Below are 16,924 nucleotides of genomic sequence, written 5' to 3' on the forward strand. Positions count from 1 at the left end.
AACCCATCATTTTGATAGTTTGACGTTTGTAAAAGTTAAATTATAGAAACTATGATAATGGCTGACCATTGACAAGCAGATTTCAGATTTGTATTTTTTTTAACTGTCCTCTTTACCATCATAAAAGATGTCCTCTTTACCATTCTAAAAGAAGACACCCTCAAAACTAAAAATGTGTTTCTGCATGTCCATTGATCTTGTTTTAGGGGAGGGAGGGATGCAGAGAAAGAGAGCGAGAAAGAGTTGGGGGAGGTGGTAAGGTTTCGACCGTTGGATGAGCTAGAATCTGATGGCTTTGGAGTGATGAGCGTGGAAGTTTTAGGAGCCATAAAGTGTAGAACTAATCAAAGGCTAGCGGGAAAGGAGCGTGGACGAATACAATTCGTTAGATTGGGTTTGGATGGATGGTTGGATGTGAATGAGCTTAGGGAGAGGTACGTTGAATTGGGTCCAAAACCAAAAGCATAGGCAGGTGTCCCCTTGAGGAGTTATTGATGGAGAAAAAAAGTGTCAGTGGGTTTTCTTCTTTTCTTTGGTGAAATGAAAATATCGTATACTTACCTAATTCTGTACCATACTCTGCACGTCAATGGGTAGATTGATTCATATTCACATTCAAAATCTTAGGATACCGGGCAGGGACGGTCCTGACCTGTTTATAGACTAGGAGTGAAATCGAGTCGAGTCGAGCTCAAGTAGGCTCGAGTAGTAGCCTACTCGAGCTCGAACTCGACAACATCCACCAGGAATCGAGCTCGAGTAATGAAGATCGAGATTGACTCGAGACAAGCACGAGTAAGATCGTACTCGACTCGATCGAGCTTGAATGCATATCGAGCTCGAGCTCGAGTCGAGTACTCGAACTTGACATGCATCCGATCGAAGCAACAACAGCAACAACAACAACATCAGCCCTACTTCCTCTCTTTCTCTCTTTTTCTTCTTCTTTCTTTTCTTTCTTCTTCCTTTTCTTTCTTTTTCTCCTTCTTCTTCCTTCTTTTCTCCTTGTTCACCGCCGCCACTTTGCACCTCGCCAGATCGCCGCACGCCACACTGCCGCCCATCGCGCCTGTTGCCCAGCCGCGCCTCGCCACCAGCAGCTCCTTCTCACGCAACCCCTGCGCGACTCAACCGTAGTCGCCCCCTTGCGAGCAGCCTGCCCCTTGCGCTCCAGTTCACCTCCAGGCAGATCGAGCAGCAACTCAGCCGCAGCAGTCCAGCAGCAGCTGCGCACGGTGCGCAGTCATCCGCCAGCGCGCGACGCCCTCTCCTCCACGGCGTGCGCTAGCAGCGCGCAAGACTCAAGAGCTTCCTCTAAGTCAAGACTCAAGAGCTCAGAAACCATTACAAGTATTGCAGCAGCAGCAGCCCCCCAATTTTTTTGAGTTGTGACAATTGAGATTTGAGAAGATGAGCCAAAGACTGAGATTGGGATTTGAGAGGTAAGCTGAACTCTGAAGACTGAAGAGGAACGAAGAAGGCGAATGAAGGACAGAGTTTGCAATGCATTTCATCGTTTTTAGTTTACGAGCCAAAATTACTTATTCACCCTTCATTATTATTACAACATAACTGGTTAAGCCCGTAAATATTCTAACTAACAAACCTAAAAGAGTAAATTGATATATAAAATATACAAATAGGCCACCAAGCTCGAGCTACTCGACGAGTTAAAATTTCTTGCCATTAATTACTCGAACTCGACTCGTTTTACTGTAGCAAGTAGCTCGAAATCGCCTCGAGCTCGAATTTGCTCGAGCTCGATTCGAGTAGCTAACCAAGCTACTCGCGAGCTCGATTCAAGCTACTCGAATTCTCTGCACCCCTATTATAGACGAGATCACTTCTTGTACTTCGTTTTTAATAATGTGTGTGAAATTTATAAAAATTTATTTTAAAATTACACGTTGTGCAAATAAAATTACGTCGTGTGAAAACAAAGTTACGCGGTACAAAATATACATAATTGCTAGGAACGCTTGCATTGAAAAGTAAAATCCAAACCTCCATGCACATACTAAAGTAAAAAATATACGAAACTATATAGAGTTCAAAAATAATATAAATATTATTTAATTTTTATTTTTAAATAATAAAATTATTATTCAAGAAGTTGAATGTAATATGATGAACTTAAAAAAAAGAACTATTATCGACTACCTCTATTTATTTTCAAAGTTTTAATTGTATTCACGTCTAATATTTCATTTCTTCGCCTTTACTTTTTCTAAAAAGTTTCTATCAATTAATTAGAATTAAGTTTTTAAAAAATCATAAAGTCGCACTGTATTCGAACCAACGGCTATAAAATATAAGATTAATTTTATAAATTTATTAATATATATATAAATACATATATATTATTTAATTGTATATACATGGGTTTGGATAGAGTATGGTATGAGTTTGAATTTGGGTATGAATCATAAGAAACTAAACCCTACCCCAAATCCATGACTCTTTTACCAAATTTGGGTCTGGGTAGAGTTTGGGTCTAAGAAATTAAATTCAAATCCTTTCCAAATATATTGGACGTGAATTAGATTTGAGTAAGATTCGAATCATGCCTATTTTATGCTATCAAAGATTTGGGATAATATGAAAAACCTCCCCTGAGGTTTCTCCCAATATCACTTAGCATTCCTAAAGTTTAAAAAATGTCGCTTATCTCCATTAAAATTTTAAAAAACCCTAAGCTATCCCTTTGCTCATTTTACTGAATAAAAATACTCCTAAATTTGTTTGGATTGTGTTTTATTTCTCCAATTTTATCTGCTTACATCATCATTACAATTTTCAATACACCTTTTTATCTTCTCAATTACCTTTTTATCTCACACACATCACATCACAAAAAGTGCTACAGTAAAAATATTCCAAATAAAACACAATCCAAACAAACCTGTACTCCAAAAAAAATCACAACTTAAAAACCAATCGCTAATAGCACTACCACATCACAAAGCTATAGTCCATAAAAATATAAATTTGAAAAACAAAAAAGATATTTGCAAAGAAATACACTAGCACCAATTCAAGTTTACATACATGCTCAAAATCAGTTTCTTATGAACCTTTGTTTTTAATTTCCAACACTTCTCAACATGTGGTATGAACCTTTAAGTTGTACTAAATTATTTTAAAAATTTATGTGAATTATTATGTCCCTAATAAGGCCTAATATAGTCTTTTTGTAGTTACTTGAAAAAGTAAGTGATATTTTTAAAATGTTAAAGGTGCCAAGTGACATTAGAAGAACCTCAGAAAGAGGTTTCTAATATTATTATCCATTAAGCATATGTTTAGCAAACTTTGTAGCGGACAACAAAAGAATATGATTTTTAACCAATGCGTGGCATATGGTTCTTCAAAGTTGGATGAATGGGGACAGTTAAAATCTAAGAAGTAGATCGTCTTTTATTTTCACCTTCAACGCTGCACGAATGATCCTTTTATTTTAAGGGCCAAATGTTTGCAGGTCGTTAAATTTCTTGATGGAAAAGGGTGGAGTCCAAGGAGGAAAACCAACCGAACCGAACAACTTCTTTTCCAAAAACAAAAGAATTTGCATAGCGACCGAGGCAGATTTCTACTCGTGCTGAATCAGTGGAAATTAACTGATGTCTGTGAATATAGGATGGATCAGCCAGGGAAGGTACAGATCTAGGTAGGTAGTAAAAACTGCGTACTACGTTTGCCAGAATTGCTCACATATACAGGTAAATAAATCAGGATGGTAAAGAAGCCTGCTTAATAAGTACGTACTTTGTATGAACATGAAGAAGAAAGACTAGTGCTGCTATTATTTAAACGAAGCACTGAATCAAAGAATTTAAAGGGATGCAGGAAATGAAATGGGAATGGAGGTTTCAAGTTTCAACCCCGCCTTTCAGGTTCAGCTTCAGAAAGCTTGGACTTAGGTTTGGCAAGAACTCCCTTAAACTTCCGCCCAACCGATTTAGGTATTAGCATGATCTTCACAGCAGGTGCTGAGCGGCTGCGAATGTAAACTGGATCAGCATCCGCTGCACCTGACGAGGACGCCACTATTGATGGACATCCTATGCTGTAACTATGCCTTAGCCCGCTAAGATCCCTCTTCCCTTGTTCATCCATTTCTGCTATGAGTTTTCTGTCGTCCCAAACCGTACCTGAAGACCCTTCTCTCCTGAATGATATTGTAGACCTTTGCAGAGCAGCCATCATCCCAATAATACTGCTGCTCTTCTTTGGAAAGCTCTTTTTTTTTCTTTGTTTTTGGAGGGGAGGGGATTCTCTGCCAAGTTACTTGTCTGCTTTTGTCTCAGTACACTGATATATATATACATCTATATACACAAGTGATGGATGGCAAGGAAAGTCTTTTGTTATCGTTTGAAAGGAAAAAAAAAAAAAAGAAGAATGGCAAGGAAAGTCAGTACGAAAAAACAATTGAAGCGGTCATGCATGGGAATCTGATCAATTCTTGTTTACTCGTACAGTATTTTCCACATCTTCAAGGTCCTACCTGCGACCAGACTACGGAGTACGCCCACCAAAAAATAAAACTACTGTTTTAATTATTTTTTTTTTCTCTGGGAACTTTTCAGCAAACATTAAATTTATTTTTTTTCCTTTTGGTCTTTATGATCCTATCCTCTGCCAATTGCAACCATATACTGCGGCAATATTTCAGAGCTGATTGATTGAGCAAAAGCAAAATTTTCCAAGCTCTTCTGTCTGTTCCTAGTTAAAATCCAGGATCAGAGTCTCCGGCCTTGTGTGTTACTTCATGCAAATCGTCGCCCATTTTTCTTACTAGTTTCTTTCTTACGAAGTTTCTGCTTTTGGACTAGCATGCCAGCAGCTTGGCACCACAAATTGGTAGATATGTGGAACTTTTGACATCGGTCTTATGTCAAAAAAAAAAAAGTACTGACCAGGGACTAGTTTACTTCGACCTCAGAAATTCTGCTTTCCGTGGAATAGATATTTTGTTTTGGGATAATTTCACAAATCTCCCTTGAAGCTTATCTTAATATCGCTTAGCATCCTCATGATTTCAAAAATTTCTCTTAGCTCTCCTTGATTGACATGTTTTACAACGAGTGTGTTTGGACAGCCAATTATTTGGCCAAATATATTTGTTGACATCACCATTACAATTTCCAATACACCTTTTTATCTTCCCAATTACCTTTTTATCTCACATACATCACATCACAAAAAGTGCTATAGTAAAAATATTTCAAATAACTTACAATCCAAACACACTCAACATTGTCACCTCTTGTGCGTTAAAAATTTAATACGAGAGGAAAGATAACAATTTACTTCCTTTTGTATCCTTTTGTCGTCCATATGTAAATATTAGAGCAACAATTAAGAACTAAATAAACCTCGTAGGTGAAAGACAAATTAGGAGAGATTAAGTATAAGTATAATAAAGAGGAGTTTGGAGCAATTAAGTGGTTTTACAACTAAGTGGTTTTTTGTGTGGGAATTTTAGTTAATCAATTAGGAGTATCCAGTAAGGTAATATTGTCAATTTACCACTCATAATAATGGAGACATCCTGTCTTGTCAATCTAGCCGGGGAGGTAAGAGATATTTTTGAAACTACGAAAGTGTCAAGCGATATTAAGGCAAACCTCGGAGGAGGTTTGTGAAATTATCCCATCTTGTATTTCGGTTGAAGTAGACCAAGACCGAACTTATTCTTTTGAATATTTCTTTTTGGTTGATTCCTTGAGCACAACTCATACGGTCAACCCCCATAACTGTTGAATACATGTCCTTATTTGGACTGCAGCAGGCCAAGCCGGAACCTATTCCTTTGAACTTTTCTTCCTGATTTCCTGCAAACAAAAAAAAGAAAAGAAAGGAAAAGAAAAAGCTTTTCTTCTTGGTTGATGTCATTTCCCCTCGATCATAATTCACAAGTCATATGCTGCACGAACGCAATAGTATAAAATTACCAGTAGTCAGCAAGAAGACATCCCAAATGACTGCTCCTTCACCTGTTCATATGGTCCTCAGTGTGGTTAAAACAAGGCCATAAATTCTTTAAGAACACCAGCTTCTGCCAAGTTTGACTAGCCCTATAAAATTATCAGTACTCAGCAAGAAGACATCCCAAATGACTGCAACTTCACCTATTTATATTCTCCTCCTTGTGGTTTAAAAGTCTTATAAAAAAAAAAAAAACCAGCTTCTCCCAAGTTTGACCAGCTCTATAACAGCAACATGCTACATGCCACGTAACAGCCAAGAAAAATTACAATGAGGAGCATACAGTTTTTCCTCACATAAAGAGTAAGCTACCATGTGAATTATGCAGCGTGTGGAGCTTTCCAATAGGTGTATTTACATGGAAAACTGAAAAGAGCAGCCATTATGTAAAAGTAGAAGCAGAACGTTCATACGGAAGGCGGTGTTCAGGAATCCCATCTTCAGCTCGTTTGTCCTCGAACCATTTCACCACCCTTTTCTTAGGCAGGTTTGTCAGATGCACAATGTTGCTGATCATGGCATTCTGAACATGTTTTAGAACAGTTAGATTCCAGAGTATGATAAGATAGCATCATAAGAAAGTGTTTTCTGAAGAATTTTCATGTAAATTGCATAAATATTGGAGGAATTGTATCTGAAGCCATATAACTTTGATGGGATTATTATTACTAGTTAGCGGGGGATGTGGAAAATAGATCCACAATAATATAATATGACTGCAGTAACAAATCAAATTTTTAATCACAGCACACCACATATATTATTTGAAATGTCAAATTATTATTCCGAATTACCTAATTACAAGATATTAACCGCACTTGCCAGATAATGCGGGCATGCAGGAAAATTCAACAGAATCCAGATTTCACAAAGAAACAAAAAATTGTCTCATGGTGGATTGAAAGACCCTCTACAGGTTTTACTCCTAGGATGTCTAAAAAGTATTAGGTGACTTGTTGAACCTACAGCTCAAGTTTCTCTTCTTGAGCTTGCTATCAGCTGCTTACGGGCTTTGTTTCAAGTTTTAAGTAGAAACAATATTCGTTTATTGTTCTCGCATCTATTTTCTTTCCTAAACTTCAGCAACCAAATAGTTGCATTGACGTTTTAGAATCCTAATGTGGCATATCAGGCCTAATGCAAGTCAAATTCTATTAATTATAAACCATCAAACCTGAACTTCTGGATGTACTTGTTTATTCTCAACATACCCAAATTACCCCAGTTTGTGTCTAATATTTTCTAGAAACCAGAAGCAATGAACCTTTACACACTATCTTAACATTTCAGCATCATATCAGCACATAGAAATTGCATATTTGACCACTGCTATAAACCCCATCGACGATCGAGTTTTTCCTTTTTCTTAGCCAGAATTGCATCAACTACACAAATAAGCCAATTCCAATAATTTTAGATCCCTAAAGTTTAGGATTTTCTTTGGACCTTGTAAAGGCATTAACTTGACAATTCTAAAGCCAGCATGTTTTATTCCATATATTTGCTAGTTTACCTAACCAACATTTCCTTCTTCAGATTAGTTCTGCCAATAAATATTCCCACATTTTCACAAAAGGAAGTCTGATTCTAATGCAAAAGCATGTAATGGACTAAATTTGTTTGATGTCAGATAAGCACTCATTCTAGCACACTCACCGAGGGACGCTTTGTTCGGTTATATACACGTTCAAGAGTATCAAGTTGAGCTTTTTTAATTCTCTTTTTAGCAGACCAGTTGCTTTGCATCACATGAACCGGCACTTTCACCTCAGCCTCAGCCTTCGTGGTTACTGGTGTCATCTCCAAAGGACATGCTTCTTTCAGTTTGTTTACTGGCTCTACTACTGTTGAAACAGGTTTATCAGGCAAAGCAGCACTCATCATCAGAAGATCTGGAGGAGGATCACGAAGCAGTTCAAGGACAACAGCTCTATCAAGACATAAATCAGCTGCAAGACTTTTAATCTGCCAGCCAAGAATAGACCAGTATTAGAGACTTCGAAATGGGCCAGGCATGATGACTGACTGCTCCATTCCACTTTATTATTGTTTTCCATGGACACCTTACACTCACACCATCATGTTACTTTGCTTCGAGATCAAAATAATCATGCTTTCTTTTGAAAAGGGAAGGGGAAAGTCCACGGCATTAACTTTAAACATGATAAAAGTTATTTTTGCTATACCAGAAGTGGTTGGCAGAAATGGCAGAGGGTTCTATCAGATCAAGATCCAGATAGAAGTCAATGGGTTGAAAAATGGTGTACTAAGACATAAATTCATGGATTTTAACTTAACCCAACCAAAATTTGCTCAATTAGTGGTTAAGGCTGCAATTGCAAACATTCTGAAGTACAACTTACATTGGTCTTACGCCGACCATTTTTTAAAGCATAAGCCAGTCTCTTAAGCTGCCAATTTTTTAATTTCACTGGCATTTCTTCATCGTTATCATCATCTTCAAGATCCTCGACGTGATAATTAGCAGTATTATCGTCCTCATTATCTTCTTCTTTCTCGTCTTCATCAGATTCATCCTCTGTTTTGCCATCCCCAACCAAGTCCAGAGCCCCAAAAAGTTCATCATCCTTCAGTGCCTCTTCTAACTCACGTTCAAGCTTTGCAAGGTCCTCTTCACTTATTTCATCATCATCATCACCATTTTCTGAAGATAGATTATCATTTTTCAAGTCTTCTTCCAGCTGGCGAAAGAGGGCCTCAAAGGCATCATCATCTTCATCTTCTTGAGTACTTTTACTGCCGAAAGTTTGCTCCTGGAAACAAAAAGCAGAAGAAAAATTGTAAATTTTTCCAATCATCACTCCTACAAGTTGATTATGATTTGTACAGGTAAATTAATTTAGGGAATGGATAATACTTTTGAAAATGCTCACAAGGAATGGAAAAGCAATTGTCAGATGATGAAGCTAGTATCCTCACACGTATAGTGAGCAATTCAGAAAAGCAAAGCCTTCTAAAGAAATAAACTTGCCATGTTAATGCATTCATATGAGCATCACATTCACAAATGAAAGATGAACTAAGCTACTTGATACTCTAATCTAAGTAAGAGCTCGTTCAAATTGGTTTATCAACTAAATAAACCAAGCCCCTAATCTTGGTTCTTTAAGCTCAGCTCACTAAACAAGATACTTGAAACTACATACAAATAAAGCAAACCTCAACAAACTTGGCTCACATAATAACGAAGGCGAGCTTAAACAAAGATTTATGCTCATCAACCACATCAAATCAAACATGAACACAACGCCTTTGGAGAAGCTAGGCTCCTTGACATCCCTAATCAGCATTCCACAATCCCATATCAGTTTAAGCATCTAGCTAGCTGAAGTTGGGTTCCTTTAACTTCTACGCTTGTCTACAAATATTCAGGGTAAGATTGTTATCGTAAAGTCTCTATGCCACTAACAATTCTTCTTCTTCTTCTTCTTTTTGACACTGCCATTTTTAGTGCAAAAACTTTTCTTGGTAACGCAAATGCTGCTACGAATATGCCACTGGGCATTAAGAAAAGTATTCCTTCTTCAAAATTACCAGTATTCTTGAGCATCAGATATTTCGAGGACAGCACAATTGAAGGATATTTCATTCAGAGGCACATGTGGACACGCAGAGTCACAGCTACACTGATAATCAACATAATTGCTTCCAAGGCCAGTCACAATCCAATAAATTCAAACAAAACCCACGAATTTATCAACAAAATTCTGAGTCATAAGCATGGAAAAAGTGAAAAAAAAAACTAAAAATTAGACCTTTTTCTTTTGCTTCTTAGACTTGACAGGGGAGCTGGAGGCCTGATGGCCTCCTCGGCGGCGGGCGAAAGTGAGGATTGAGGAGGAAGAGAAGGATTGACGTGGCAGGATGAAACTGGTTCTAATGCTTTTTGTGTCGACAAACAAGGGTTTTTTGTTGAGACAGCAATGAGGTTTAAGAGCAACAAAAGAGGACATGTGAGGGAGCCATGCTGCAGTGGAAGTACCCATTTTCTTTTTTGCCAATCTTCTTTCTTCTTCTACAGTCTCAATGGTGTTTCTTTCTGCTACTACAAGTGTTTCTGGTGGTACTGTGGTAGTATATAAATGATCAAAAAGAGCCCCCTCACATTTCCAAAGAAATCCTTTTTGGTCCCTCATATATAGAATGGCACAAAACAGTCCCAAATAAATGTACCAGTACTATTAATTTGATTCCAGAACATTTTCAAACAAATTTCTACTTCCTCGAAAATAAAAAAAAATTCTCGCAAAAAATGCAAATTCTAGTCACCTGATCAAACTTTCAAGTCCCGTGACCCTGTTGGGTCCCTCCCCTAGTATAGGCTAGATTAGGCTTAGGAGTAGGTGTAGATGTAGATGATGACAAGTGACCAAAAAAAAAAAAAAAAGATCAAACTTTCAAGAATAAAAATAACATTTTTCTCAAAAAAATCCTCTTCTCTTCTTCCTCCAGAAGTGGTGAAATTTTTTGGAAGAGAATGCGTTATTTGTTTGGATTGCACATTATTTATATTTTATTTATATATTTTGACTTATTTGCATCATTAAAATATTTTTTATTTCATATATATTACATTAAAAAAATATTATAATATTTTTTAAAAATTATTTCAAATAATCTCTTATCCAAACGCACCGTTCCTATATATATATATATATATATATATATATATATATATATATATATATATACATACACATAATGTACCAAAAGAAAATTATATGTTTCTTTAAAAAATGCATTCCCATACATAATGGGTCTTTAGTCTTTCTCACAAGTAGCAAATATTTGTCTACAGATGGCCGGCTTTCATTTCACCAACTGAACCACGCCTTCACTGAATACAATAAGAAAACGTGCTAGGCATAATAATTGGACTAAAAAGTTTGTTGCCAACAATCCTCTCGCCCCAGCCCAGCGGAGCTCCTCCCTCGATCCCCTCCTCCCTCCTCTTCTCATCCCGTCAAATCCACAGCACCACCACTCACCATTAGTATATATATAAAAGAAAAACTGTAGAGAAAGCAGGCTGGTTTGGGCTGTAATTCTGTAAAGGAGAAGAAAACCCGTAACAAAAGTCAACAAATTCAACTGCAGAAAGAAGAAAAAAAAGAACACAGTGGAAGGTGGAGTAAGTGCAATGGCGGGGCGATCGAGCTCAACGTCCACATCCACATCCACATCATTATCGTCAGTATCTTATTCTTCATCTTCAAAGAGAGGAAGATGGAGCCATCTCTCAACCCACGCTGCTCGGTTTTATTTCCTCCTCATTTTTCTGCAAATCCCTCTTTTCAGGTAATATACATGAAAAGAAAAACAAGTACTGGACGCGTTTCATTTTCCTGCAATCACTCTTCCGGCACCCTTTCCCGCGCAAAAGAATCGTGAGCGGTGGCCCATCTTCAAAAAATGGATAATAATTGAAATTCAGTAGTTTTAGGTTTCTTTTTGGCATCTGGGTTGGAGTTTTCTTTGGCTGGAGATGCATATTTGGTTGGATTTTTTAAGTTTTGACTTGCTCATGCTTTTTGGGAAGTGTTTCTAGTTGGTTAAGTCATTTTCCTTTGGTGCAATTATATCACAGATTTTTTTGGCCGTCTGGTCTTATGATCTGTATTTGAAAATGGAACTTTATTTGATTGTATGCTAATTGTTGTCCGCTCCATGACTGTTAAATTTACCAGCATTGACGTTAAAAAAAAAAGAGTTGGGCAGCTGAAAATTTTAGGTTCTTTACCTCTCTACAATTGTTGGCTGTTTCTTTGATCTTGGTTGGTGGTTTTTGATCGCTGAGGCTTGGATATTTTTTCACATTACTCTTAAACGGTGAAATATTTTTATCATTTTCTGTTCCCCCTTTTTAAATGTTTGATGTGTATATTACCATGAAGAAAGAGAGAGAGTTGAAAGTTGTTCACTAATGAAAGCAAATAGGAGGTGGTGGCTCTGCTGTAGTTCATTGTACATGATAGAGGAAATAGACACTGGCCTCTAGATCGGTTGTTTCCGACTGAATTTGCTGTGAGAATATTGCCTACCTGGCTCCTTTCAATTTTTCTCATTTTACGTGTTATTTCTTTCAGCATTTCTTTTCATTTCCAACTGTTTATTGCTTATTTCATTTATTATTTTGAAAAGTGAAAGCTACCAAGTTTTCCTAGCAAGTATTAAAGGAATAACCAGTATTTAGGGATTATTTTGGGGCAAAATGCGAAACTCTAAATGCAGCCAAGTTGTTGCCTGTGCAAATTAAGCATTTGATTTTTCTCCCTTTCCCTCTGCTGTTTTTTGGTCAGGGTTCCATGTAGATCTGGGCTGTGTACAACACCACTACAGGTCACGTCTTGCCAGTTGATATCTAGTGAAATCTTTCCCCTTCCTGTAGTGAAGGCCCTACTCTACCCTGGTGCTGTTTTGGATGGTTTGATCAGTAACCAGACTGTTCCAAGCTGGGACAATATTCTGAATATTTATAACTTGACTGGAGTGAAGGAGGCTTCTGCTGTAACTGACTTGCAACGATTGGAGGTTCGGCTCACTAACTTCTTCTATCTGTATTAGTTATGGTGTCTAAATAATGTTTAGCAGGTCATATCAATCTGTTTTGTAAAATTGTGGTGTTGATGTTCAGTCCTTTTTGCCTGAGTTTCTTTATTGTGTTAGAGTCCTTTGCCGAAGATCTTAGTAGGTATTTACAGGTGTAATGATGAATAAAAAATGAAGCTTTCTTAAATTCCAATTGCAACCTATGTTAACTAGTTTCTGCAAATTTCTGTTTCTCTGATTCTCGGGGGTTGTTTTTGGCCATAAGGTCATTGTTGATTTGCTGACAGTGTTGAAAGTTCAGAGAGCTGAATTTTGGTGGTGTGTTGTTCAACTGTTACAGTTTTAACTTAATATGAAAACTATTGCCGTTTTCACATGTTCTACTTTCATCTTGATCAACTTGCCAATAAACAGAGCAGGAAAGAAAACATAACTTCTTTTCACCAGAATGTTCTGAATAGTTTGTTTGAAACAGTTTCACTCTTTTATGAGCAGAGATACTTTTGGAATAACTGAACAGTTTGATACTTTGTAGTAAGACCGAATGGATTGATTTAAATCAATCATCGAAATTTTGACCAATGTCTAATGTGCTGGTAGTAATTAGTTTTTACCATAATCTGATCTTTTAATGAATAGTCTGCAACTGGCCAAGCAAATGAAAGAAAAAATTGAGCTGTCCTAAATCCCTTAGAAGCACTTGGAATTCAGGTTTAGCGGCCTGAACAGCTTTTGGAGACTTGATTTTCCTTGTTGGAGAAAATTCCTGCACAGCGTGTGAGTAGATGTTTTTGCACTGATTCATATATAGTGCAAATTATTCTGAGTTGAGCCATCAGAAAATTTCATCTAATGAGCGTTTGCCCTCCTGTTGTCAATCTTATATATTTAATTTGCACCAGGTTCTTGCTGGAAGCTACTTCTCTGTGGCCGGAGGACTTATTGGCATTATTAGACCTGGGAGAATGAGCATGTTCGGAACCCTTCTTGTTATCTGGGGCCTAGTCAAAGAAGGGATTCTCAAGAAGCCAGTGAACACCGACCCTACAAGTGCAAATCAAGTATTTGTCTACCCAACAATGTTGATAGCCCTGATTTGTGCCTTCCTGTCTGTTAAGTATGATGTAAAGAAGGTTATGCGAAGCACTCCAAGTCGACCAGTTGCAAAGCCTCTGCAGAGCTCCGTCAAGTCAAAGTTGAAGTGAGTTACGTTATGGTACTGCTGACGAAAAATGAATTTCACCATTTCCTTTTCCTTAACTAGTTCTCAGACAAATTCTGCTACCACTGGGGTTGATTACCTTTTGGAGCAAACTCATCGAAGCTGCAAATTCTTTACTTCACGAAAGCAAAGTTTCTTGGTGAATGAACTGAGCTGTTTCTTTTTTTTTGCATTTGGAGAATTGAGCATGAATGTTTTGAAGCTTCATATTTTATAAACGTCATCTCCAAACGGCTTGCGCATTCGATTTTATTTTTCTGCCTGTTCTTGGTACAGAAAGTAACTAGTGCTACGTAGCAAATGGTTTCGCTGTGATTTGCCTTTCTGGATGCAAGAAAGATGGGATTTGGTGGTGGCACCAACTGGGGTTTCCCCATTGCTGGAGGTAGCCATGGAGATGCTAACTCAAGAAATGACAAAGAAAACAAACACGAAACAGCAGAAAAGCCTGCGTAGCTAGTTTAATCTTGTAACTAAAACAACTCTTAAATCCTTTTAGGATAAAAAATGGAGAAGAACAATCGCAATTGTGATGTCAATTTAGAATGCCAACATAGGAATCACATTGGATATTCGCTATTTATAATGTGCAGCAATTAGCATTCCCTTAGATTTCCATATGCAAGACAAGTAGCATTGCTATTCTGGTTTATGTCAAAAACAATCCACTCATCAAACATATCCTTTGGCCAAAACTTGCACGAAGAAACCAGGCCGAATTTCCACAAATTGATGTTTACTTTTACACTGGAATCTACATAAACTAGTTTTGAATGTTGACTTTGACATAAACAAGTTTGTACTCGCAGATAGAGGCCAAAGTGATAAGAGTCAAAAGATTTAAGTATAGTTTCAAGGCAAAGTGGCATGTTTGGATTGGAACTTACTTTATTATTATTATTGGCATTATTTACTGTACCATTTTTCTGGTACGAAATATGTGAGAAAAAAAGTTGATGAAACATAAAAATGAGGTTGAAATACGTGTTTACGGAATTATAGAGAAAATTTCCCAAACAATATGCCTTCAGATTGCTGGGAAATTTCCTGACTCAATGGTGAATATTTTGCCACATAATCCTCTTCAAGAAACTCTTATTGAATTGCAGGTTACATTTAAAGCATCCGAGGCTATCCCGTATCACCAGTTTGCATTGTCCCAACAGAATATGGATATTATGATTGTTCTCATTCCCAGAATCAGCTCCTGCAGCAATAAAAAGCTCCTTTCCCAATTCTTAAATCATCTTTTTGACAACACCTGTGAGGCTACATCATTAACTGCATCTCCTAATCAAGTCCATTGGGAAGGTAATTAATGCCATGAAGTAAGAATGTATTCCCTTTGTACGTAACTGTCCTGCTCTCAGCTCCAATACACCATAAATGGCCTTGCAGCTTCAAATCTCCTTTCATCCCTGCCGTCTCCCACACAAACTTAAACAGCCCAAGAGCCCTGTCAAGCTGCTTCACGCCACCCCAAACCATATTTTCCTCATTGGAAGTCAAAATTTTCCCCATAAACAAGCAAAACTGGTTTTGGCCTTCAATAGGGTAACACCCTCCTCTAACTTCTACTTCAATATCTAGCACGCTTCCGTACAGATAATACAATAGAAGTGTAAATAGGCATCGAGATGGATGACCCAATGTCTTGGTTAGTTTCTTCTGCACTAGGCTTTCTTGATGCCGACTTTCTTTGTACCCAATACTCTTATCTATCAAAATATCCCTGATTTGATAAAGACCTTCCTTCATCGACTCAAGCTTTTTCACATGTAAAACAAATTCCTCCTGATCATTCAAGCAATTAACAAGATCAATGACCATCTCCAGGACATCTTCCCATTTGTGGTGATCGCTCGACTTTGCAACTTTTGTGGGAGCAATACGCATCCATGAAGTGGACTCAGGATCGTAAGAGATGGCAGCGGTTAAAAGCTTCAGGCAACTGGCAACTATTTGCTGCGCCATTTTGATTTCCTTTCTTGGGCACTCCTGAATTCGATAATCAATCTCAGATCTCAACTCATTCAGTGTCCCCTCCAATGCACCTGCCCATATCTGATGTTGAGTCACTTGTGGGCATACTGTAAGCCTCACCAACTTCCTTTGCTGAGCTGAAACATTCAAAATGTCTGAAATTTTGGTTAGGGAATTCAGAGTGAGTGGTCCTCTTTCACTTGATTTACCAAAGTACATAGGTAATGCACATTGTGAATCTCCAAATGTTTTCACCACATTCGTCCTCATTGTCTCCTGCATAGCTGGACAACCAATATAATCTCTTGCTAGCGACTTGAAAGCAAGCATCTTTTCTTCAAGTTTCCTATCAAACACTCTTGCATCCTCATTAACTTTAACCAGCCTGCCATCAATCAAGTCCACATGTTTTAATGACTGGGCTAATTTCTTTAGCCTCAGAAAGGTATTCTCATACCATTCAGCAGGAAAAAGCTCTTGCTCATGGGATTCTTCTGAGCAGCTATAGGACAAGAATCTCAGGTGCGTTATTCTGTTTTGCTTGGTTCTCAAAAACTTTGATGACTTGTATAGAAGGTTTTCTGCTTGCTTATAGGCCATCATAAAACCCGTGCAAAACTAATTCCCAAGTTCAAGATTCTTTTGGGCATTTTATCAAACAAGTGATGTGCACATCCTGGACCAACGACAACAGCAGTGACATGGGACAAAGAAGCAATTGAATGGGGGCAGTAGTTAGCAAGTGTTTCCTACAATCAAGAAACGGATATTTGAAAGATTCATCAAACAGAACAAAACGTTGGATTGTGTATTTGGTATTTTTCGAACAAACAAGAGAGGGTTAGGCAGCAGGGTGAATGAAAATTCATCTTTATTTCTGATTGTTTTTTACAACATTTGAACAACGAAAAGATGAAGGTAAATGCGTTATTTGGCAAAATTACGCCTTCAGGAGCTATGCTCCGTCGTTTTGTTCAGGATTTTCCCGTCCCTAAATCCTGATATATGAATGCTTGTAATAATTGTCGGAAACTACGTATGAATTTTTCTAACCAGTGCTCATCAGATACTCCTTTAACACACACACGTGTATATACACAAATTTACACTAATCAATTTTATATTTCAAAAAATATGACACTTGAAATATAGTTTAAC

At 37.6% G+C, this 16,924-nt stretch overlaps 3 protein-coding genes across 6 annotated transcripts; 1 reads left to right on the forward strand and 2 right to left on the reverse strand.

Annotated features, from left to right (window-relative positions):
• Window positions 1-3,734: 3,734 nt before the first annotated feature.
• On the reverse strand, window positions 3,735-10,163 carry LOC113705482 (protein OVEREXPRESSOR OF CATIONIC PEROXIDASE 3-like). Of its 4 annotated transcripts, none has more exons than XM_027227346.2 (6): window positions 9,768-10,163; window positions 8,355-8,765; window positions 7,648-7,956; window positions 6,405-6,514; window positions 5,958-5,999; window positions 3,735-5,837 (listed from the first exon to the last, which is right to left on the reverse strand). In XM_027227346.2, the coding sequence occupies exons 1-5, from the start codon at window positions 10,146-10,148 to the stop codon at window positions 5,996-5,998; spliced, it is 1,215 nt and encodes a 404-aa protein (XP_027083147.2). In that variant the 5' UTR covers window positions 10,149-10,163; the 3' UTR covers window positions 3,735-5,837; window positions 5,958-5,995. The 4 variants fall into 4 exon arrangements, with proteins under 4 accessions (XP_027083147.2, XP_027083145.2, XP_027083146.2 ...); XM_027227344.2 differs by having other exon boundaries at window positions 5,958-6,080; XM_027227345.2 differs by having other exon boundaries at window positions 3,735-5,999.
• Window positions 10,164-11,004: 841 nt separating this feature from the next.
• Window positions 11,005-14,025, forward strand: LOC113707491 (uncharacterized). Its single transcript, XM_027229853.2, has 3 exons — window positions 11,005-11,310; window positions 12,312-12,543; window positions 13,464-14,025. Exons 1-3 carry the CDS (start codon window positions 11,153-11,155, stop codon window positions 13,764-13,766), a joined length of 693 nt encoding a protein of 230 aa, XP_027085654.1. The 5' UTR covers window positions 11,005-11,152; the 3' UTR covers window positions 13,767-14,025.
• A 1,048-nt stretch (window positions 14,026-15,073) lies between these two features.
• LOC113706464 (uncharacterized) lies at window positions 15,074-16,366 on the reverse strand. Its single transcript, XM_027228368.2, has one exon. It carries the CDS (start codon window positions 16,364-16,366, stop codon window positions 15,074-15,076), a length of 1,293 nt encoding a protein of 430 aa, XP_027084169.2.
• Window positions 16,367-16,924: the final 558 nt, after the last annotated feature.

This window comes from Coffea arabica, chromosome 7c (assembly GCF_036785885.1).
Source record: "Coffea arabica cultivar ET-39 chromosome 7c, Coffea Arabica ET-39 HiFi, whole genome shotgun sequence".
Taxonomy (NCBI): domain Eukaryota; kingdom Viridiplantae; phylum Streptophyta; class Magnoliopsida; order Gentianales; family Rubiaceae; genus Coffea; species Coffea arabica.